Genomic DNA, 24,938 nt, shown 5'->3' with positions numbered 1-24,938 from the left:
ACCCTGAAACCATGGAGCTGGCAATAACTACTGATGAGGGAACTGCTGCACAGAGAGATCTGTCTTTATCAACATTTGTGCCAGTGACTGCTCTGAGGCAAGGTACCTGTGGAGTCAGGTTCTGTAACAGAGGCTGCACATTGGTATTGCTGAGGTAACAACTTTGGGAAGTGCTATCCTGGCATAATCAAAATGGGACCAGTCACCACTGGCATCTCAGGCCCAGGTAGTGATGAAAAGCAACCTGCCTCCACCTCACATTCTGCCACGGGGGAGCATTGTCCGTGCATGACCAATTGCAGAGATTACTACATTGGGTTTATTTATCTTTAAACTTTTTGGGTCACTTGGGTGTTTATAGTGTAAGATGATGTTCACCACCTTGCCATTAAACTGCTTGGAAACCTTTAGCAATGGGTGCTGATTTGCATTTCCAAGTCATTTGGACAGACTAGGAGGACAAGGGCAGTTGGTACACGGGAACACCACCACCACCTGCAAGCTCCCATCCAAGCCACTCATCATCCAGACTTGGAAGTATGTCACCGTTTCTTCAAGGTTGTTGACTCAAAACCCTGAAACTCCTTTCTAAAAGGCATTGTGTGTCGACCTACAGGAAATGGGACAGCATCGGTTCAGGGTGGCAGCTCACTACCACCTTCTCAAGAGCAACTAAGGAAGGACAATAAATGCTGGCCCAGTGAACAAGTGAATTTTTTAAACAAAAATCTTCAGAAGTGAGAGTTGGCAGAACAATAGAGAGTTCTGGAGAAGACTTTGTATGCCTTCTCCCTGACCTCTGCGTCCATGTCATTAAATTGTCTGTGCTTTGGCAGATGCAGGTCTGCATCACTGCCCTTCCACCACTTGCATTGGGTATACAGAGGAACTTTGATTATCCTGACGACACAGATGGGGAATATTTTGTTCCGATAATCAAATGTTCGGATAATGATTTCCAGAAAACACAGCTTAGCCAGGCATTGGGACCCTGCAATCTTGTTCAGGTAATCCAAAATCAGATAATCGAAGCTCCTCCATATACCCTGCATGGAGCTACACACCTATTCAATAAATAGTGCGTATGGATATGAAGGCTATTCCTACTCCACAACCACCTGATGAAGAAACAGTGCTCCGAAAGCTCATGCTTCCAAATAAACCTGTTGGTCTATAACCTGGCGTTGTGTGATTTGTAATCTTGTCAAGGAGTGCAACTACTTGTTGAGTCGGCATAACAAAAGTGGGTGTAAAAATGATAATTTAACAGTACACTGATGAGTACTAAAGTTTCGTGGAAGTTCCAATAACTTCTCAAACAGGGAAAAGACACTTAACATCAGATGCAATTCCTGTCAGTTCTAACAGTGACAAAAGCTTCTATTTATATATAACCTTAATGTGGAAAGACATTGTAAACAAATGTGCCATGAACTTGCAAGAGTGTCAAAGAAGAGATAAAGAAGGTGGCCACACACATGGCCTGCACTGTAAATATTCATATACTGATAAACCTGTGAAATTTTCACTTTTTGTTTTGACTTTTTTTTGTATATATTATTATGGATACCACTCGAAAGGGAAACATTTGTTATCTATCCCTGGTTGCCTTTGAGAATGTGGGCCCATTTATCTCTCATCTCCCAACCCCCTCCCCACCGCGGCCCACAAACCTCATTCCCAATGAAAGGCTTATACCTGAAACGTTGATTCTCCTGTTCGTCGGATGCTGCCTGACCTGCTGGGCTTTTCCATCACCACACACTCTCCACTCTAATCTCCAGCACCTGCAGACCTCACTTTCTCCTACAAATCAGGATGGTGGGTGGTTTGGAGGCTACATACAGGTGGTGGTAGTCTTTCTAATACAGTAGCAGCTCTTGTCTTTATGAGAGTTAAGATGGCGAGTTTGAATAAGGCATTGAAGAAGCTTTGTTGAGCCGTTGTGATGCATTTTTATGTTTAGTACGTCTGCCGAGAGAGACAGTTTCTCCCGACCTGGTCTGTCAAAACCTCTCCGAATTTTGAACACTCTATTGAAATGTTCTGTCTCGAATGTTCGGTAATGTGTGTGCTGAGTCAGAGATATTCTTTTACAACAGATAATCAAAAATAAAAGCAAAATTAAGAGACCAGAACAGAACTGCTCTGTCTAACCTCACTATACTGTCTCTCACACTGCCCTATTGTGGGAAGTCATCTTTTAGAAGGAAGGCATCCCACAATTCCACAAATACTTGAACTGAAAATTGACAATAATGGATTAATAAGTTCAAAATCTGAATGCAGAGTCATTAAATATTTTTGAGACAGATATATAGATTCTTCATTAACAAATGAGTCAAAGGGTATCTTTCTGCTGGCAGGAAAGTGGAGTTGAGACCAATCATGATCTTATTAAATGGTGAAGCAGGCTTGAGGGACTAAATGACATTCTCTTGCTCCTAATTCATATACTTGTATGCGTATGCGATTTATTTGGAAAAGGCCTATAACATCCAATTTTCACCAATGTTCTTCCGCTACAAAATGATAGCGGGGGGCCGGGGAGGGGGGGGGGGGGGGGGGGGGTCGAGAGCATGTGTTGTGATTTTTTTTCATGTAAGCCACACTTATTCATATGAGTATGCATTTCAATGTTCAGTTTGTCAAAGAAATTGGAATGAAAGTATCAAACTTAACTGCTGACATATATTTTGATTTCTTAAGTTTAATATTAGTGTAAATGGACTCGATTCTTTAAATTACCGAATGGTTAAGAATAACGTTTTGATATTCCTTTTTGAATTTATATCAACCAGCATATTGTTGTACGGATGCTGTATAAAACTTGAGCTAAAATGTGTTGCTGGAAAAGTGCAGCAGGTCAGGCAGCATCCAAGGAGAAGGAGAATAGACGTTTCAGGCATGAGCCCTTCTTCAGCCCTCATTCCTGAAGAAGGGCTCATGCCTGAAATGTCCACTCAGCTGCTCCTTGGATGCTGCCTGACCTGCTGCTCTTTACCAGCAACACATTTTCAAGCTCTGATCTCCAGCATCTGCAGTCCTCACTTTCTCCTAAAACTTGAGCTAGCACTGGTCACATCAAGGAAATAACTGAGAACACTCTGACAATATGTAGCCAACATCATAAAACTGACATGGTCATTTGCATGGAATATTCCAGTGACCGTGTCAACCTTCCAAAGAGTTTATTGAAATTTAGCCTCCTTACATCTGCAAGTCCTCTCAACTATTTCCTCCTATGTGGCTCAAATCTTTTCGACTTCTATATGGAAGTAGAGAGTCGACAGTTATGACTGACATAAATAAACTGGAAGTCATGGGCAAGGTGACAAGATTTTAAAACCACATACCTCGCAGGTGTATATGGCATTTATCTCAAAAAGTGTTGAAAGAGACAAGAAAGGATAAGCCCATCAGCTACAGTTTAACCTCAAAGACAGGAAAGCTTTTAGAAGCAATAATCCTACAGAAATTAAAAGACGATTGGATATTGCAGATTAATTAAGGAAAATTATTCAAGGCAAATCATGTTTAAATAATTTGACTGAGATCTTTGATGAGTTAACAAATGTTGTTGATCAGGGAAATGTAGTTCATACAGTGTACATGAAACCGTGGAGGCCCATATGAAGTGCCTCATAATAAACTGGCCAGCAAAGTTGAAGCTGATGGAATAAAAGGGTGAATAAAAGTGTCAGCTTGGTTATAAAATGGTCCAAATGCTAGGAAGCAGACAACAATGGTGAACAGTTGTCTTCAGACTGCAGGAAGGCAAATGGTGGGGTTTCAAAGAGGTTCTTAAGCACAATCTGCTTTTTGACCTGTATGAATGACCTAGACTTTGGTGCATAGGACTTCAAAATTTACCAATTACACAAAACTTTGAAGTACTGTGCAGGCTGACCCACTCTCTGGGAATAAACTAAGGGACACTTTTGCAATGGGTTGGGAATACTGATGAAACTGCAAGGCTGGGATGGGTGACTCTGAGTTATTGGTGCAACTAGCCTAAAATTGGATACCGCTGTCCAGGAGCTCTCAAGGCACCCAATCTCTATCGACCTTCACAAACCCCCAATAACCAAGCTATCACATCACCTGCACATGCATACACTCTGAAAGCAGAGGCAGCAGATACAGAAAATGAAATGAATCCTGGGAGGCATGATCCAGGATAAGTCAAAATCTAAGACACTGTGAGCTGCGAAGAGGATAGCCATAGGCGACAAAAGAACATGAGCTGGTGTGCATGTGACAGATTAAACTTAATGTGGGGAGATATGAAGTGATAGATGTTGGCAAGAAGAACGAGGAGAAGCAATCTTAAGGGTGATTATGATGCAGTGGTAGTGTCCGTATCTCTGGGTCAGAAAGTCAAGTCCTACCTATTCCAAGGAAGTGTATTAACATTTCTGAACAGGTTGATCAGAAATATGTACATTTCCGAGTGGGGTCCAGGAACACAGAAACCGGTGGTACACAGACTGTTGAAGGTGTCACGGGAGGTTAGAAAAATTGATTTAAGAGGCTTACAAAAACCTGCTTAGCATGCTCGCCTTCATTCCTCAGATCTTTGAGTACAGGAGCTGGGACAATATGTTGGGGTTGTACAGCACGTTGGTGAGCCGCTTCTGGGGTACTGCGTCCAATTCTGGTCTCCGTGTTATAGGTAGGATATTATCAAGCTGGAGAGCATTCAGAAGAGATTTGCCAGAAAATTGCCAGGAATGGAAGGTCTGAGTTGTAGGGAGAGACCAGATCGACTGGGACATTTTTCACTGCCGTGTAGGAGGTTGAGGGGTGACCTCATAGAGGTTTATAAAATAATGAGGGAGATAGATAGGGTTAATGGCCAGTGTCCTTTCCCTATTATGAGGGATTTCAAGACTAGGGGGCGTATTTTTAAGGGGAGAGGTGAAAGATTTAAAAAGGACATGAGGGAAACTTTTCTCTACAGGGACTGGTTAGTGTGTGGAATGAATTGCCCCAAATGGTGGATGCAGAGACAGTTACATCATTTAAAAGATATTTGCATAAGCACACGAATAAGGTTTGGAAAGATATGGGCCAAGCACAGGCAGATGGACCTAGTTTAGTTTGGGCTTATGGTCAAGCAGTTGGACCAAAAGGTCTGTTTCCATGCTGAATGACTGTATAATCTGGTTTTTAATCTGTGTGCAGGGTAGCTTAGTTGATTGGATAGTGTTTGTGATGCATAGTAATGTCAACAGGATGGGTTCAATTCCCACATCATCTGAGGTTGTCATGAAGAACTCTCCTTCTCAACCTCTCCCCTTGCCAGAGGCATGATGACGGTCAGGTTAAACTAATCATCTCTCTCTAATGAGGAAGCAGCCCTATGATCTTGTAAAACTATGACAACTTTGCTTATTACCTTTCAGGCTTTGTTTAAACATGAAGGATGAGCTCTTCTAACCCTGTGCATAAATGTAGGGCTTGGCCAGATCATGCTCCATTTTAATTGTTTGCCTGAGAGAAGTTCAATGTCTTGAAGGTGAGACTTCTATCTCTCTTTAGAAGGAAGTGACACTTCATAGGTCTGCTGACCAATGAGAGGGGTAAAGTCACCAGAGTGCCAGACTATTCGCCATAGTCCCTCATCCAAGTCAGAAGAGTAATGACCATTGGTAGTGCTGCAGCCAGGCCAAAGTGGGGACATTTGGCAATGGACTTGGACCATTAGCTAAATATGAAATCTTGTCAAGGCCTAGCTTGCCATCGCTGGTGTAAGGAGGGTGTTGTGTGAAGGCTACCTCCAATAGACTCTGGGGACTGGGAAAGAAAGCACATTATACCAGGACCCACGACACCACCAACTACCTCTATCTTGATTGGTCTTCAGCATGCAAAGGACAAACCTATTCAGGATGCCCAATCTCTCCCACCACCTGTTAAATTTGAGGGTTGTGAAATGGGATCCTTAAGTGGACCATGTACAGGAACCCCACCTAAAACCTCAACCATCACTTGCAAAGTAACATAAGGTCAGGTCAGCACAGTGTCCTACTTTATGGTCCACCTGCCTTATTTCAACAACCTCCTCTAATTTTAAGCCCCTAAAATGCAATCCCCGAGCACAGAAACAAGGATGTTAAGCTGAAACATTATAAAACACCGTTTCCATCTCTGCTGGAATGTTGTGTCCAATTCTGTCCGCCACACCTTCCGTAGACTCTTGCTTCCTTAACACTACCTGTTCCTCCATCTATCTTTGTGTCATCTGCAAACTAAGCAACAATGCTCTTAGTTCCTTCATCTAGACCGTAAGTGCATAATATGAATAGTTGTGGTCCCAACGCTGACCTCTGCAGTCACTGGCTGCCATCCTAAAAAAAAAAGACCCTATATCCCTATTCTGTCTCTGCCAGTCAACCAATCCCCTATCCATGCCAGTACCTTGCCCCAAACCACTGGCTCTTATCTTATTTAGCAGTCTCCTGTGTGGCAACTTGTCAAAAGCCTTTTGAAAGTCCAAAAAGATCACATCCACTGGCTCTCCTTCGTCTCACATGTTTGTTACCTCCTCAAAGAATTCTAGCAGATTTATCAGGAATGTTTCCCCCCTTGACAAAGCTGTGCTGACACAGCCCCACTTTACCATGCACCTCCAATAACTCTGCAATCTCATCCCTAACAATAGACACTAAAGTCTTACCAACGATGTTGAGATTGTACAGGATATTGGTGAGGCCTCCTCTGAAAAACTGTGCCAAGTTCTCTTCGTCCAATTATAGGAAGGATATTATTAAGGGTTCAGAAGAGATTTACCACATTTTGTCAAGTATGGAAGGGTTGAGTTATAAAGAAAGGCAGGACAGACTGGGACATTTTTCACTAGTGCACAGGAAGTTGAGAGGCAACCTGGTTGAAGTTTATAAAATAATGAGAGGTATAGATAGAGTTAATAGTAGTTGTTTTTTCAAAAGGATGGGGATGTCAAGTCTAAGAGATACATTTTAAAGAGAGAGATTTAAAAAATGATATGAGGGGCCAATTTTTTTACACAGATATTTACATTAGATTACTTACAGCCCCACAGCCTTTGGCCCAACAAGTCCACACTGACCCTATGAAGCGCAACCCACCCAGATCCATTCCCCTACAGCTAACACTATGGGCAATTTAGCATGGCCAATTCACCTAACCTGTACATCTTTGGACTGTGGGAGGGAACCCACGCAGACACGGGGAGAATGTGCAAACTCCACACAGACAGCTGCCTGAGGCAGGAATTGAACCAGGGTCTCTGGTGCTGTGAGGCAGCAGTGCTAACCACTGCGCTACCGTGCCGCCCACATTTGAATAGATACATGAATAGGAAAGGTTGGAAGGGATATGGGCCAGGAGCAGGCAGGTAGGACTGATTTATTTTGGGATTATAGTCACAGTGGACTGGTTGGAGCAAAGGATTTGTTTCCGTGCTGTATGACTCTATGACTGAGGTCAGGCTAACCGGCCTATAATTTCCCATCTTCTGTCTCCCTTCCTTCTTGTACAGGAGTGTTACATTACCCAGTTTTCAGTCATCTTATATGGGATTATGTGGAACTACGGGTAATCTATTAACCTGGAGAGATAACTGGATGATGGACAAAAGACAGAGAATCAGAATAAATGGGTTTCTTTCTGAAAGGTAAGGTGTAACAGGGCTCAGTCCTTGGACCACAGCTATTTATATTCTACATTAACAACTTGGATACAGGGACAGAATGCTCTATGGCCAAATTTGCAGAAGACACAAAAATAGGCGATACGGTAAATTGCCATCAGGAAATAAGAACCATAGAAGTGGATATAGATAGGTCAGGAGAGTGGGTCAAAATGTGGCAGATGGAGTTTAAGGTGGATAAGTGTGATGTCATGCATTTGGATCAAAAAAAAGGTAAGACGACCTATTATCTTAATGGGGAGACACGTCAGGGCATTCTAGTCCAGAGGGATCTAGATGTACTAGTTCATGAGTTAAGGAAAACTAGCATGCAGGTATAGCAGATAATAAGGAAAGTGAATGGAATGTTGGATTTTATAGCTAAAGGAATAGAATATAAATGTAAGCAAGTATTGTTGCAACTTTTTTTTAGATTACTTACAGTGTGGAAACAGGCCCTTCGGCCCAACAAGTCCACACCGACCCGCCGAAGCACAACCCACCCATAACCCTACATTTACCCCTTACCTAACACCACGGGCAATTTAGCATGGCCAATTCACCTGACCTGCACATCTTTGGACTGTGGGTGGAAACCGGAGCACCCGGAGGAAACTCACGCAGACACGGGGAGAACGTGCAAACTCCACACAGTCAGTCGCCTGAGGCGGGAATTGAACCCGGGTCTCTGGCGCTGTGAGGCAGCAGTGCTAACCACTGTGCCACCAACTATACAAGGTATTGGTGAGGTGAGACCACACGTGGAGTATTGTGCACAGGTTTGGTCCCCCTTTTTTTGATGAAAGATGTAGTGGCATTGGAGGTAGTTCAGAGTAGGTTCACTAGATTGATCCCAGAGCTGAGGGATATGTCGTATGAAGAGAGATTGCACAGTTTAGGCCTATACTCTCTGGAGGTTAGAAGAATGAGGGGAGATCAAATTAAAGTGTTCAACTTGATAAAAGGCATGGATAAAATAGATGTGAAGCAGATGCTTCCTCTTATGGAGCATCCTAGGATGAGAGGTCATAGTCTTAGGACAAGGGGTAGCAAATTTAAAACAGAGTTGAGCAGAAAATACTTCTCCGAAAGGGTTCTGATTCTGTGGAATTTGCTAGCCCAAAATGTGGTGGATACTGGGACAGAGAGTAAGTTTAGGGAGGGGTTAAACAGGTTGTTAATTGGTAATGAGTTGAAGAGATATGGAGAGAAGGGAGGAAAATGGGTATGAAGAACATATCAGCCGTGATCAAATGGTGGAGCATGGGCCGAATGGACTAATACTGCTCCTATTCTTACAAACTTATGAAATAAACTCTTGCCATCTTCTTTTACATTACCACCTTGCTTATTCACATATTTCATCTTCTCCACATATATTGCCCTTTTAAGTTATCCTGTGCTGGTTTTTAAAGGTTTCCCAATCTCTCTGGCTTCGCACTAAGCTTCACCACATTGTATGCATTTTCTTTTGCTTTTATGCTGTCCCTGACTTCCCTGGTCAGCTATGGTTGCCTCATCCTTCCCTTAGTATGGTTCTTCTTCCTTGGCATGAATTTCTGCTGCTGTCACTCTTGAATTACACCCCGACGCTGCTCCACCATCTTGTCTGATAGGCTCCCCTTCCAATCAACTCTGGCCAGCTCCTCCCTCACGCCTTTGTAGTTACCTTTACTCAATTGCATATTTGATTCCAGCTTCTCCCTCTCAAACTGTGGGAAAATTCTATCACAGTACGGTCACAGACCTGAGGGTTCCTTTCCTAATCAAGTTTACCTCATTACACATCAACAATTGCAGAATTGCCTACCCCCGAGTGGGCTCTACCACAAGTTGCTCCCCAAAAGAACTTGGTAGGTATTTCACAAATTCCTTTTTTTTTGAGATGTGCTACCAATCTGATTTTGTCAGTTCACCTGCATTTTAAGTTCCCCTATGATTAGTGAACTGATGTTTTTCTTTCCATGGGTGGACTGGACAAGCTGGGTCATTTCTCCAAGAATAGGTTGAAGGAAGATTAGATTAGATTAGATTCCCTACAGTATGGAAACAGGCTGTTCAGCCCAACAATTGCAACAAAAGCCCAACAAATCGATCCTCCAAAGAGTAACCCACCCAAAAACATTCCCCATATTTATCCCTGACTAATGCACCTAACACAATGGGCAATTTAGCTTGGGCAATTCACCTGTCCTGCACGTCTTTGGATTGTGGGAGGAAACCCACGCAGACACGGGGAGAAAGTGCAAACTTCACACAGACAGTTGCCTGAGGCAAGAATTGAACCCGGGACCCTGGTGCTGTGAGGCAGCAGTACTAACCACCGAGCCACTGTGCCACCCCAGCCTACTGCACCTGGCATTCCCAGGCGGTCCCCCATCCAAGAACTAACCAGGCCTGAGTCTGCTTAGCTTCTAAGATGGGGAGTTTTCAATCAAGCACGGCCGCAGGCACTAGCCACGGCCGATTTGATCAAGGAGTTCAAAATCTCAAGGAGATCCAGACAGAGTAGATAGAGAGCATGTGGTTTCATCAAAGGATGAGGAATGACAGTACACCTTTTGAGATGATTGACAAACGAAAAAAATGCTGTCACGAGGAAAACCATGCTTTTCATTCAGCAATTAGTTAGGATCTGGAATGCACAGCACAACAATGTGGTGCAGGCACATTCAATCATGGCTCTCAAAAAACTTTTAAAAAAAGAGTAAAATTGCAGGGCCATAGGGAAAGGCAGGGAAGTGGAACCTGGTGAGCCACTACTGGAGTAGGGAGATTGCACTGATACAATCAGTGGAATATCTCTCTTACTGCCATGATTATTTCAAGAATCTATGAAGGCCATTTTAAGCATTAGCAATCATTACTGAGGCATCATTGAACACTATCAGAACACTGTAGCTTGGGAAGCAGGCAGAGTGTTGCAATATTCAAATGAGATGTCAAGATTGACACTGGCAGAGTACAGACTCATTCATCTTACTTCAGTTCTATTTAAAATACAGGAGAGAGAGAGAAATTCAACCCATAAGTCCAGGCTACATTTAAAAGGAAGTTTGAAAGATGAAAGGATAAACTATACCAAGTCACTGTGCTTTTCATCTACTTCCTAAAAGTGGCATAAAATGCATCAGCAGGAAAAAACATTATCCTTTATTATGCCCAACAGAAACTCCAAAATGTTCCACTTTTCATGATTGACCTCTCATCTCCCAGTCTTCCCTTTCACTTATTAGGGACCTATTGTGTGCATCATAAAGTCTCTCCTCCATTCAACTGGATGGGTTAGTCAGGCTCCCAAAATAAAGTTCCCTTTCTCAAAAATTCAAGCACATGAAATGGAGAATTAATTTGTAAGATTCCTAAACACCAGGATGCTGAATTAACATGAGTGCCATTGGAAGTGTTGTTGTAGGGTCTCAGTCTGGCTGTGCCCTTGATCTGGAAGGGCAGAGGAGGACAAAACCAGCCCAGCTCAAATGGCTTGTTGCACTAGGAACAAAACTAGCATTTACAGCAGCAATAAATATCACCATTCTTTAAGCGTCTGACTTATTTTATCCTCACACTTTTGAACAGAGCTGCATTAAAGCTCACCTCTCAGTTTCACACAGCTCGACAGCAAACCCAGCATTTGCCTGTAAAAACTTTTGACATGTCAGTGATTTTCAAGATTGCAGAAAATGGATACCACTGCTTTCAAATTCGATATGCATGCGGTCAGGAAAAGCAACTGCTCTGCAATAACTCTAAAGGAGGGAGGCAAACAACAAAGAGGATGGGGAGAGACAGACAGCCCTTTTTTTTCAAATGCTCGCTGCAATAGATAACAAGAAAAGTCAAACAAAAGTAGGAAATCCATTCCTTCCTTCCTTCCTTGCACAGGATTTGGTGCAAAATAAGGTCACCCACATCAAATCTGGAAACAGAACTCAAGGGTTTGTATAAGGAGACACAGAGGCACATAGCGTGCCAGGTACATTGAAGCTGTATATGAGTAAAAAAGACTGAGATTCAGCAAATAATAAAGAGAGTCAACAGGAGGAACCCTGCTGGGTTGATTCAGAATCTAAAGGCATTAAGGATGACAAAGGATCAAGAGACAGAAACATTAAAATAAAGGACAGCGAGGGTGAAAATAAAAGATAATGGGAGGCAAGAAGACAGGGAAAAAAGATACTGCCTTGAAAAAGCATCTAAAATGTACTTTCATATGCACATAATACTTTTGCTCTTTATCTAGATGGATTTAATAAGGCAACTCTCAATAGCATACCATCTTTTCTAATAATGAACTTATTTGAAAATGCATTCAAGACAAAAGTGAAATAAGCAGAAGGTAATAGAATGTCTGGTAATAAGTTGCAAGGCAGTAATTTGATCAGTTCAGGTGACGTCATAAATCACAAGAGCAAAGCTCAAGTCATTTAAAAATTTCAGCAGGGCCCGGAGATTAAATTACCTCTTGAAACTCCATCATCAAACATTAGGAATTTTTCACATTATATAGCCATTTTATCCATTATGGACACACTGAGTACAGTGCAGAATATCAGGTCTAATTGAAACATTCACAGAGGTGGCAGGAACAAAAGTTGATGAGGGGATAGGGCATTCTTTATGTGCTACAGTCTGATTCTCGATGGCAATAATGAGAGTTTTGTAAAAGGCTGAGAAACATGCAAACGCACATATACACATCACGGTGTTATCATTGCAGGTTAAGCAACAAATCACTCAGTTCCTCCAGCCTGTACAGCTATTCTGATATATCATGGCGGATTTGCATAACTTCACATATTCGAGCAATCCTTAATACGCTTGTCTAATAAAAATAATCTCTTTATTAAAAAGTTTGAACATTACTTGGCTCAATAGCTTTTTGGAGAAGGAAATTCCAGATTTCCTCTGTCCTTTATCACAGAATCATTATGAGGCCACATGGTCCATCCTAGTGCCAATCTCCTGCCCATCCCATATTCCTGCACACCTTTTCCATCCAAATAACCATCCAATGCCTTGGAATGCCTCAGCTGAATCTGCCTTCTCATTTCCAGGCTGTGCATTCTACTCAGTGTATGAAAAAGCTTGACCTCACACAGGTTTTGCTTTGCTTGCACGTTACTTCAAATGAGTTTATACGAGAATCACTTCACATATCCTGCTCAGGTCACATGATATTAGCACACCCACTGCTTTTCAGAACAAAGGCTGGTTGTACATTACCAATTCACGAGGCACAAAGACATCATCTTGGCGAGCAACCACAAGAGCGACCGTTTCTCCATGCTTTGTGCTACGCAGCATTGCAACTAGCTCCTCCTGTGACTTCCCAGTTATGTCAATGCCATTCACCTGTAGGAACAGTAATAATCAGCTGTAAGCTCAAAACTTTAGGAAAAGAATATAGTCCAGTAAATCACAAGGAAAATCCATCCCTAGAGAATCTGAAAGACATCAATTCAGATGTAGTTAGTTATGATTTGGCTCAAACTGGGATAGAAAATAAATTAAAAACTTTAAAGTAACAATGGAAATAAAAACATACGTTGCTGGAAAACCTCAGCAGATCTGGTAGCATCTGTGCAGAGAAATCACAGTTAACTTTTTGGGTCCAGTGATCCTTCTTTAAAACTCAGAACTTCAATTTTGAAGAAAGATCACTGGACCTGATTTCTCTTCACAGACGCTGTCAGAACTGCTGAGATTTTACAGCAATTTCTATTTCTGTTTCAGATTTCCAGCATCTGCGGTTATTTCAATTTTTAACAATGGAAATATTTGCGTCGTAAAGTGTCCTTCATGATCTTTCAGTATCTCAAAGCATTTTCCACTCAATGAAGTACATTTGAGCTGTAGTTATTAGGTAAGGCATGAAACACTGCAGCGAATACCATCCATCGAAGTCCCAAAAGTCCCAAAAATCATTCAAAATGGCCAGATTTTTTTTGCGATGCTCTATCAGTGATAAATAATAATTTAATATAAACTCCCTTACTCTTCTGAAGTGTCTTAAGATCTTTTATGTTCAGCTGAGAGGGCAGAGATGGTTTCTGCTATAATTTAAAATACAAGGTCTTAGACAGTGCAGCACTCCCTCAGTACTGCACTAGTTTCACCTTTGATTTTATGTTCCTGCCTCTGTAGTGGTAGTTGAAATCACAACTTCCCGACTCTGAGTTGTGAATGCTATCACTGAGACATTGCCAAGCATTCAAAATATTAGAAGCACCACAGGAAGACAGACTTAGCAAGTGAGTGAGCCGAAACAATAAATATGAGAAAGTGACCTTCTAGTTCCACCAACCTCAAGGTCATGATCTTCAATTTCAACTCTACTGTCCCACATTGATTGATGATGAAGCATCACTCAGATAAAAAAAGGTCTATTAAAATGTTAGATTTTACAGTCATTGGATGTGCATTCCATGTGAATGGAAACACCGAAATTTAAAACTAACTTACATGAGTAACTAGGAGAAAGTGAGGACTGCAGATGCTGGAGATCAGAGCTGAAAATGTGTTGCTGGAAAAGCGCAGCAGGTCAGGCAGCATCCAAGGAGCAGGAGAATCGACGTTTCGGGCATGAGCCCTTCTTTAGGAAACTTCAGGTTACATGAGTAACTCTCTAACCAAGTAGGGAATCAAAGGCATGACTTTATCTTTCTCTAAACAGCAAAGTCGCTAGTACACCTCCTCCATCCATATTGAGCAGCCACCAGGAAAACTCATGCCTGATACTCCTTTTTATACAACTTCTCCCCTTTACACGGGCAGCGTCTTTATAGAAAGATTACAAGCAAAAGTATGAAAAGTTGGGCTTTGAAAGTGTTGGGATATATATCTATACCCCTAGGGAGGGCAGACCTGTAGACAAAAGGAAGTGAATTATTTGAGGACTATGTAGAATTGCACATAAGGTCAGGATAAATGCAAGCATTATATCAAGTTACACTATAGCTGCAGATCACAAACAGAGTCACAAACTGTGAAAGGTAAATGTCACAAGAGATGAATTTCTACACAGACACACACACATACACAAAATATTATTACTTGCATGGCTGAAAACTCTGGAGTCATTCAAGCAATTAGATGATATTAAGGGAGATCCTGGGAGAATCCATTTCTATATTGGAACGATAAGCTAGATGCTTCAATGGTTGCTCTCATCTCTATTTAAAATTCTGCACTTCAACAGTTTGGTCACTTCCAGATTATCTCTGACATTCTTGAGAACATTCTTAATTTTCATTGTTGATGTTTTTCTTGCCTCTGATCATACCATTTAATAAGCTGAGAAGATGCACAGTCAACTTGTTCCGATGCATCTATTATGGAAACCATGCCATTACTCACCTTTCATCTGTCTCAGACCTAGCAGTACAAGTCCTAAAGATAAATCTCCTTACCTATGATTCTTAATGCTACTTTATTAATAACACAATAAGGAGTACAAGACAACTCAAAATGATGGATCCTACAGGAACTCTGCGATGTAGAAGAAACAACATGACAATCTGATAGCGCTATTCTTCAAATTGGACTGAGTGTATAAAGATACACTATTTTGACTTTCGATACACTGCTTCAAAATACTGCAATAAACAAACAACAACAGTGTGGTGACATTGCTAAACTAATAATCGGAGAACTCCAGTATAGATCCCAGGATGGCAACTCGAGAGCTCAACTTATGGTAAAAAGAATTATCAATGAAAGTACCCTCTGAAAGTGACGATGAAGCTTTTGGATTTGTGGAAAAGCACAGGCATTTCACTAATGTCCTTCAGGCAAGAAGCCGACCATCCGTAACCAGTCAGGTCTCGATGTGACTAAAGCTCTGCTCTGAGTTTGTTGACTCTGAACTAATATGGCTTTTTAAGCTTAATTTTATCAAACCAGGAGAAAGAACAAGAATAAAGCAGGTAGACAGTATTTTAAGATGTGCCACCACCTTTGCATGGCCACAAGGAAAGAACAATAATAATCAGTCTCATCAGCGGTGCCTACAATACAGAGGTACACTTGTTTTGTAAATTGTCAACCCTTGCCCCATAGTGCACTCTCAATTCTAAGCAAACAAATTGTAATTTTAACAAAGGGATCCCTTAAAAAGTGCAGCAAGACATCTGCCTGTTATCTCTTTGCAAAAAAAAATTACAAGGAGGACACTGATCTCTGAGAGTGATGAGCTGAAAACAAAATCTGATAGCTTTCATTTCCTGAGCAATGTATATCCCTCTAGGGCCTCACTTCAACCTCCATTTCAGCCTGAATTAAACTATAGGTCACTCCTTCCTCGTAGACTGTCACACATGGAACCTTTTACTTCCATTGCTGACAGAGTGATGACAGTCATGCGCGCAATCAACGATGCTTTTGGCGACAAGGTAAGATGTATAATTTTGGTAATACGATGACAAGAACACAGACTACCAGTTTGACCCACATTTTACCCTTTCAGCAAATGGATTTCTTGCACTTCTCAGGAAGTTCCAGATGTCTGAGTCTCAGGACTGCCTGCACACAAAAATTTCCCAACAGATTCTTAATTGAAGGCTTCACATTTTTTTTTGTAAAGTGAAACGAAAACCAAAGTGCACGAATGGTACGGAAGGACAATAGAAAACGGCACAGCATTACGAAGGCAGGCAACGTGTCATGACCAGTTAGATATATAATCACCATGATTAGTCAATTCAGCGCAGACTTTTGCTTCAATTGTCAAGCCATCAAGCTTCTGGCAGTGCCCTTTGGCTCACTAATAGGAGACATGAGGTACCACCCTGATAGAAAGGCCCCATTAACCCAGCAACAGAGCCTGGCCACAGTCTTCACTTGTTATCCATCTGCTTGGGCTCTGATTATGATCAGAAGCAGAGAATGGGTTTGTGTTAGCTGAAATAACAACACAGAGGCTGGTATCCTGTACACCAAGTCACCCTTTATTTACACATGGAGAGTCCTTGACACTGATGCAGTTCTTGAAGTGTACAGGATGCCTGACACTCGCATTCTTTTCTGTCAGTTACGGTTCCCAGAATGCCATGATTAACAGCCTCAGTCAGGGAACCCATGTTCTATGAGGGCCACCTGGCTGACCTCATTCCAATTACTACAGTGGTGATAGTGGAAATAAAAAAAAGTGAGAATATCAACCTTGCTGACTCATCCTGCTGAAGAATCAAGTCAAAGAGAAAAGCAAAATATGGCTCATGGTTGAAATCAGTTATTAAAACAGTAACTGTGGGAAATAATCAGCAGATCTGGTAGCATCTGTGGACAGACAGATAGAGTTAATGCTTCAAGTCAATGATCAGCAAGCAGAGTGACTGTAGCAGATCACTAGATCTGAAACATTGACTTTGCTTTCTCTCCTTAAACAATGCTAAGATCTGCTGACTTTCTCCAGCAATTTCTGTTTTCATTTCAAATTCCACAGCTCTTTGTTTTTTATGAGAGGTAAATACTGAATGGGTGCTAATGAGAAGTGTAGGAAATAGGTTGGCTGTGCTGGGAGCAACCCATACAGAAGAGACCTGTGAGGTCGTGAGTAATAAGCATGGAGCAAAGTATTCATGGAGGAGGATACTCATGAGGAGCAAGATCAGAAAACTTTGAGGCAAAAGTAAGAACGCACAAATACCTGAATTACGGTGACCCTGAATGAAGGTCAGGCAAGAAAGTGGAGTTGAGACGAAGATGAGATCAACTATGATTGTATTGAGTGGTGGAGTAGGCTTGAGGTGTTGAAGTGCCTACTCCTGCTCCTTACACTCTTGTGATGACAGGAAATTGTCAAGCTGAGCCAAGGGCTTGCCGTCGGAGGCAAACTTTTCGCAATATGGAAACAGAGGAGTGGAAGCAAAGTTGGAAAAAGATCGGGAAAACATTTACACTGTGAGTAATTGATCGTCACTTCCTGAGTTTAGTTCAAGCACTGGAACAGATTTATCCAAAGCATTTTTAAATGACATTGGGTACAGTGCAGTTTAGATCTCGGATCGACCAACAGCTACATCTACCAGGTATTTTCATGGATCTGCCAAAAGTGAAATGCGGTTTCTGATCAATAGCATTCTAATCCATAACAAAAAAAAATAGTGGTGGACAATCCTTGCAGCTGACAATAAACATCTGTTTTCTTAAAGTATTACTAAACCGCCTAAATGTCAAGGCAGCATGTCTGTGTTATTACTATTTTGGTGGCTCGACAGATTCAAAATTACCTTTGCAAGTAGTCCTTCAATCAAGGGAACCACTAGTTTAACAAAAAGGGAGAAAAAGTAAGGAATATAGATCATTACTGAAACATGTGACTAAAAGTAGTTTGTGGCACGACTTGGACCTAACTATGGTCTAGTGATTTTGATAATATTACATTAGTTTAGCAAGCTATGACCAGGAAAATACCCTTAAAACCAAATCCAAATTATGGGAATGACCTCACCCAATGTAACGCGTTTTATGCTTTCCCCTTGGTTTGTACCTCTATGACAAATTGGGGCACAGGTAGGAAAAAGAAAGCAGAGGCAATGATGAATGCAGCAGGCTTTTTCCCCACAAGGCAAAGGAAGGAATGACTCCTGAGTTACTTAATGCAATAAATCATCACTTTTGAGTGCAAGGCTTTCAAAATCAGAAATGGCTTTGTCATGACCAGGGGCTATGGAACAAAACCAGAACTGTGCCCATTATAGACATAGGTGGCAATGCTGGGGAGAAAAGCTGTTTGTTTCTTTAACTCTTTATCCTTGCCTTCTAAAATTTGGGAAGCAAATTGGAGACATTGGAGACTTGGTGCACCTTTGGGAATTTTGTAAGGGTGAACTTCTTTTGTTCAATTTTGAGTGATCACGTAAACAAGCAATTATCCTGCCAACAGCTGCAGTCACACCGGTTTAATTTCCCCACACGGTAACTTTGTCCCAAGCACTATTATTGTAATTACGTATGTCACAAATGTCAATTTCACATCAATCAGCTAAGCAGACCAAAAATATATACATTTTTCTCCACCTCATTTTCTCTTCCCGATTCACTGAAATATGGATTTATACGATTTCACAAACCATCCCAGTCATCCAGTGCCACACCAAACTGACCATGTTTTCCACAATTGTCTGAATGTAGCAACATGCACTCCAGCTTCCCAATCAACAACATACCTTTTAGCAGAAAGTAGTGGAATCAAATCTAACTCCAGAAAGAGTGAGTCATGGTGTCAGAGGCATCAGCTACTTGGTAACTAAAGCCTTGACTAATTTCTTAAGGAGGTGTAAACGATTTGAACATTTTGAAGAGGAGCCAAGAAATCTCTGCCCAGTGTCCTGGCTAACACTTATTCCTCGACCAATACCCAATAACAGAATAACTGGCCTTTCAACACATCGCTGATTGCAGGACGTTGCTGTGCACAAATTAACTGTCATGTTTCCTTCCTTACATCAGATACTACACTTTGAAAAAAAGGTACTTAACTAGTTCTATTGGTTATCTTTTCTAAGGAAAAATACACTGGTTTTGGAGGCAGATCAAAGAAGGTTCACTAGGCGATACCAGAAATGGAGTGGTTGTTTTATGAGGAGAGGTTGAGTAGATCGGGTCTGTGCACATTAAAGTCTAGAAGAATGAGAGATCACCTTATTGAAGCATACATGATTCTTAGGGGATTTCACAGGATCGATGTGGAGAGGTTGATTCCCTTTGTGGTAGAATCCAAGATTACAGGACATAATCTCAGAGTAGAGGGTTCCCATTTAAGAAAAAGATGAGGAGGATTTATTTCTCTCTCAACAGGTTGTGAATCGGTGGAGTCCGTTACTGCAAAGAGCTGTCGAGACTGCGTTATTAAGAATATTCAAGACTGAGACAGACAGACTTCTAACCAGTAAAGAGAAGTTTATAGGGAAAAGGCGGGAAAGTGAAGCTGAGGATTATCAGATCAGATCTCACTGAATGGTGGAACAGACTTGATTGGCTGAATGACCTAATTCTGATCAAGTGGCTTATGGTCTTATAAATGCAAATCTTTATTTACCCATAGGCACTTTGTAGTCTAGCTCTCTGAGACAGCAATCAAAAGCAAGAAATGCGCTCAATTTTGCCTCTCAGTTTGCCTTCTGGCACTGCCCATGTTAAGATCAACTAAGCCAGTACAGGTCAGGGTCAAGATTTATACAGCTCAGCACCATACGTACTCAACTAAGAAAGCCGAGCAAAACCTTTTCAAAAGGGAAAGAAAAGGTTTATTCAACAATTCACCTTCTCGAGTCAAGCTTTAGATAATGTTTGAGTCAGTGGGAGAATTTTTCTTTTAGGATAATCATTCTAGAACATTCCCTTGATGGGCATAATGCTGAGGCATACCAGTCAGTGCTCACTGCTTTTTTGTGTTGGTTCTTTATTCCCCACTTGTTCCTCAGAAAAGGTGCTGAGACCAGACTGCATTTCTATTATTGAGGGTTTGAGAGGGAAAAAAAGGGCATAACAATGCACTTCAAGAGTTCATGACCATATTGAGTACATGAGAAAAGCCATGAATGTGGATTATTTACAGTAGTTTGTGCATGTTCCAATTTTGCCAACGGGAAATGTGTGTGTAAATTTCCTAAAAATTCCATTAGATTGTGTCGGAATGTAAATCTAGTGTTAACACACTCATAAAGCAGCATAAACAACTGGGAGCTAGCACAATATGCAGAATGAGAATTGTTTCCCTTAGTCTACCTTATTGATGCTTGGAAAGTAAAGGTTGGAAGTTATCAAATGATTATTTATGCACAGTAAGCACAGCATGTTAAAGAAATTTAAACAGTGGTAACTTTTCGCTTTTTAATTAAACAGGTTCTGAGGCTGTGAAAAAGCTTTCAGAACTATAAATACACAGTGTGGGTCTCACTGAGGAAAAATGATGAAAAATAAAATTGTTATAAAACACCCATCAGACTTTGGGTGCCACTGTGTCTAAATGTTTGGGTGTAAATTTACGCCAATTGAGACTGCTATACATGAGGCAAACTCACTGGCCCTTTGTTTGAAGCTACATTATTAAGTCAATGCAACTTTGGTGCAAAGATCAAAGAAAGTCCATATAGGGAAACATTCCAACACGGTGGGCTTGGCAGCTCAGTGGTTAGCACTACTGTCTCACAGCACCAATGACTCTGGTTCAATTCTAGCCTCAGGTGACTGTCTGTGTGAAGTTTCCACTTTCTCCCCATACCTGCATGGGTTTGCTCTGGGTGCTCGGACATCCTCCCACAACCCACAGATGGGCAGGCTAGGTAGATTAGCATTGCTAAGTTGCCCATAGTGTCCAGGGATGTGCAACCTAGGTGGAATAGCCATGCGAAATGTAGGGATATTGGGGGGGGGCGGGGGGTAGGAATCTGAGTGGGATGCACTTCATTGGGTCAGTCTGGACTCTATGGACTGAATAGCCTGCTTCCACACTGTCGGGATTCTGTGATTAACGCAAAGCAATAATGCACAAATCTCTTCGCAAGATAGCAGTGCAATTCTGTCCTGCCACCCTAACTAGGTCAAAGTTTACAGAAAATTGCTGGACAATTGTTTGGTGGAGACTGAGTAAAACGGGATGGCAAAGTATCATCCTTCTGTGTTGAAATTTTCATACCTTGTGGAAGTCATAAATAAGTCTTATTATGATTTTATTGTCAATCCAGCTTCTCTCCTGCATTGTAAAGATCTTAGACAATTGCTCAAGGATATAAATCTAGAATGATGCTTTCATGTATTTTTAGGGGAGGAGACAGCTTAGTGGCATAGTTGCTGGACTTTAGTCTAGAGAACCAGGTAATGTTCTGGGGACCCGGATTCAAATCCCACATGGCAGATAGTGGAATTTGAATCCTATCAAAGTGTGGAATTAAAGAGTCTAATGGTGACCATGTATCCATTGTCGATTGCCAAGAAAACCTCACCTGGTTTACTAATGGCTTTGAGGGAAAGAAACTGCTGCCCTTACCTGGTCTGGCCTACATGTGATCCCAGACCCACTGCAATGTGGGTGAACTTTAATTGTCCTCTGGGCAATTAGGGATGGGCAATGAATGCTGGCCTAGCCAGAGACACCCTAATTCCGTGAATGAATTAAAAAAAAAACTATAGTAGCATGAGAAGATGGTTGGAGTGAGGTAAAATCATAAAATCTGTTTATTCAGGTAAAACGAAATGGAAATGAAACTTAATGAACACTTTTTTAAAAAAAATGTCCGACTCTGGGAGTACCATAGGCATGATCAAGCAATAAAGTTTCTACACAAGATTTAACAAGATGATTTCAGCCCTCATTACAGGCAACAACCAACATATCATCCCTACAAAGTGAAAGAACAAAGTTGAATATTTTACTTTTTCCTGAGCACCCTCCATTACCTCTATTCAGTGCCATTCATGCCTGGCTGTTGAACTATGCCTGCAAGCCATGCCTCCAGTGATATGCCATACCTCCTCAGGGAGTGATTACCCCAAATCTTCCAGACAAGTGACTGACATAATGAGAGGCATTTATTCCTCAATTCCCAATCCGTGCACACTTTTTCGCATGGTTCATTCTTGTCGGGAGCAATATCTTGTACAAATAAAACTGAACTCTGCAGCACATGTTCTCTACAACACACTGCACAGCCTCTCAAGAAGAGACACAGGTTTTTTGACGCAGGTAGAATGTCACAAATGTCTGCATCCCCACCCCCCGGATAACCCCCAGAAGGTTCAGCTGCTTGAACAACTTGCATTTACATAGCCTATTTGACAAAAATTGACTCAGAGACAAAGGAGATGGTATTAGGAGGGGTGAGAACACCAAGGTCTAGTTGTTAATGACATATTAATTACATTGGGAGAAAGTGAGGACTGCAGATGCTGGAGATCAGAGCTTAAAAATGTATTGCTGGAAAAGCACAGCAGGTCAGGCAGCATCAAAGGAACAGGAGAATCGACGTTTCGGGCATAAGCCCTTCTTTAGCAATGAGGAAGGTGTGCCAAACAGGCTAAGATAAAAGGTAGGGAGAAGGGACTTGGGGATATGATAGATGGAAGGAGGTTAAGGTGAGGGTGATAGACGGGAGAGGGGGTCGGGAAGAAGATTGCAGGTCAAGAAGGCGGTGCTGAGTCAGAGGGTTGGGACTGAGAAAAGGTAGGGGGAGGGGAAATGAGTAAGCTGGAGAAATCTGAATTCATCCCTTGTGGTTGGAGGGTTCCTAGGTGGAAGATGAGGCACTCTTCCTCCAGGCGTTGTGTTGCCACGGTCTGGCGATGGAGGAGGCCAAGGACCTGCAAGTTCTTGGTGGAATGGGAGGGGGAGTTAAAGTGTTCAGCCACGGGGCGGTTGGGTTGGTTGGTACGGGTGTCCCACAGGTGTTCTCTGAAACATTCCGCAAGTAGGCAGCCTGTCTCCGCAATGTATATTAGGCCACATCAGGTGCAGCGGATGCAGTAAATGATGTGTGTGGAGGTGCTGGTGAATTTCTGACAGATATGGAAGGATCCCTTGGGGCCTTGGTGGGAAGTGAGGGGGGAGGTGTGGGCGCAAGTTTTGCATTTCTTGCAGTTGCAGGGCAAGGTGCAGGGAGTGGAGGTTGGGTTGGTGGGGGGTGTGGATCTGACAAGGGAGTCGCGGAGGGAGTGGTCTTTCCGGAACGCTGATAGGGGTGGGGAGGGAAATATATCCTTGGTGATGGGGTCTGTTTGGAGGTGGCAGAAATGACGAAGGATGATATGATGTACCTGGAGGTTGGTGGGGTGGTAGGTGAGGACCAGTGGGGTTCTGTCCTGGTGGCGATTGGAGGGGCAGGGTTCAAGGGCGGAGGAGCAGGAAGTGGAGGAGGTGCGGTGGAGAGCATCGTCAACCACGTCTGAGGGGAAATTGTGGTCTTTGAAGAAGGAGGCCATTTGGGTTGTTCGGTATTGGAATTGGTCCTCCTGGGAGCAGATGCGGCAAAGGCAAAGGAATTGGGAATATGGGATGGCGTTTTTACATTGTTAAGATACGTAGGGGAACAACGTAGTGGGAGGCATGGTGGCACAGTGGTTAGCACTGCTGCCTCACAGCGCCAGAGACCCGGGTTCAATTCCCAACTCAGGCAACTGACTGTGTGGAGTTTGCACATTCTCCCCGTGTCTGCGTGGGTTTCCTCCGGGTGCTCCGGTTTCCTCCCACAGTCCAAAGATGTGCGGGTCAGGTGAATTGGCCATGCTAAATTGCCCGTAGTGTTAGGTAGGGGGTAGATGTAGAGATATGGGTGGGTTGCACTTCGGCGGGTCAGTGTGGACTTGTTGGACCGAGGAGCCTGTTTCCACACTGTAAGTAATCTAAAAAGCATTGCTGGTTCTGATACAAGACGATCGCCCTGCTCTCGTGCAATCTCACATGATAAGAAAATTGTGCAATAACTGTGCCATTTATACTAAAGGGGCCTGAATTGTGTTACAGCCAATACAGGTAAGGGAAGTTCATATTCTACAAATAACAGTCTAAATTCTTCAATCGCGTTAAAACCCATTCACTTTGAAGAAACACGTGTTTTTTGCAGAACTGATTGTAATTAAGTATTCACAGCATTTATAAGGTAAGACCATTAGGATACACAGGTAGGAAGCAGATGCATGCATTTTGTGAGTAAACTTATTATTAAGAACAGTATTACTGTCTAGTTCCAGTTCTGAAGTGTCATAAAATCAAAGAATCCCTGCAGTGCAGGAAGAGGTTATTTCATCCACTGAACATGCACCGACCCAACTTCCCACCCAGAATCCTAACCTATACACGTAACTCCACATTTACCATGGCTAATCCACCTAGACTGCACATCCCTAATCACTAGGGGCAATTTAGCGCAGCCAATCCACCCAACCTGCGCATCTCCAGGTGCACTGGTTTCCTTCCACAGTCCAAAGATGTACAGGTTATCTGGATTAGTCATAGTTCTAAATTGCCCACAGTGCTCAGGGTTGTGCAGGCTAGGTAGGCGAGCCATGGTAAATGTGGGATTACAGGTATAGGTGGGGGTCTGGGTCTGGGTGGGCATGCTCTTTGAAGGATCAGTGTGGATTTGACGAGCCGAATGGCCTTTTCCATCACTGCAGGGCTTATAAGATTCACGAACTGGAGCAAACTGAAGTAAACTGGAGTACCCAGAGGAAACCCACAAAGACACTGGGAGAAAGTGCAAACTCAACGCAGACAGTTGTCCAAAGCTGAAACCGAACCACAGTCCCCGACGCTGAGGCAGCA

General features: G+C 42.4%; 1 protein-coding gene across 3 annotated transcripts in view; it reads right to left on the bottom strand.

Annotated features, from left to right (window-relative positions):
* Positions 1-24,938, bottom strand: part of LOC132817259 (partitioning defective 3 homolog B-like) — a 993,739-nt gene that overhangs the window by 491,798 nt on the left and 477,003 nt on the right. For all 3 annotated transcript variants that reach the window (XM_060827625.1, XM_060827628.1, XM_060827626.1), the window contains one exon: positions 12,902-13,030. In XM_060827625.1, coding sequence (XP_060683608.1) covers positions 12,902-13,030 — 129 coding nt within the window. The remainder of the gene's footprint in view (positions 1-12,901; positions 13,031-24,938) is intronic.

The sequence above is a fragment of the Hemiscyllium ocellatum genome, chromosome 7 (assembly GCF_020745735.1).
Source record: "Hemiscyllium ocellatum isolate sHemOce1 chromosome 7, sHemOce1.pat.X.cur, whole genome shotgun sequence".
Lineage (NCBI taxonomy): Eukaryota > Metazoa > Chordata > Chondrichthyes > Orectolobiformes > Hemiscylliidae > Hemiscyllium > Hemiscyllium ocellatum.
Note: the sequence above shows the minus strand (reverse complement) of the source record. Positions and strands in the feature narration are given on the sequence as shown.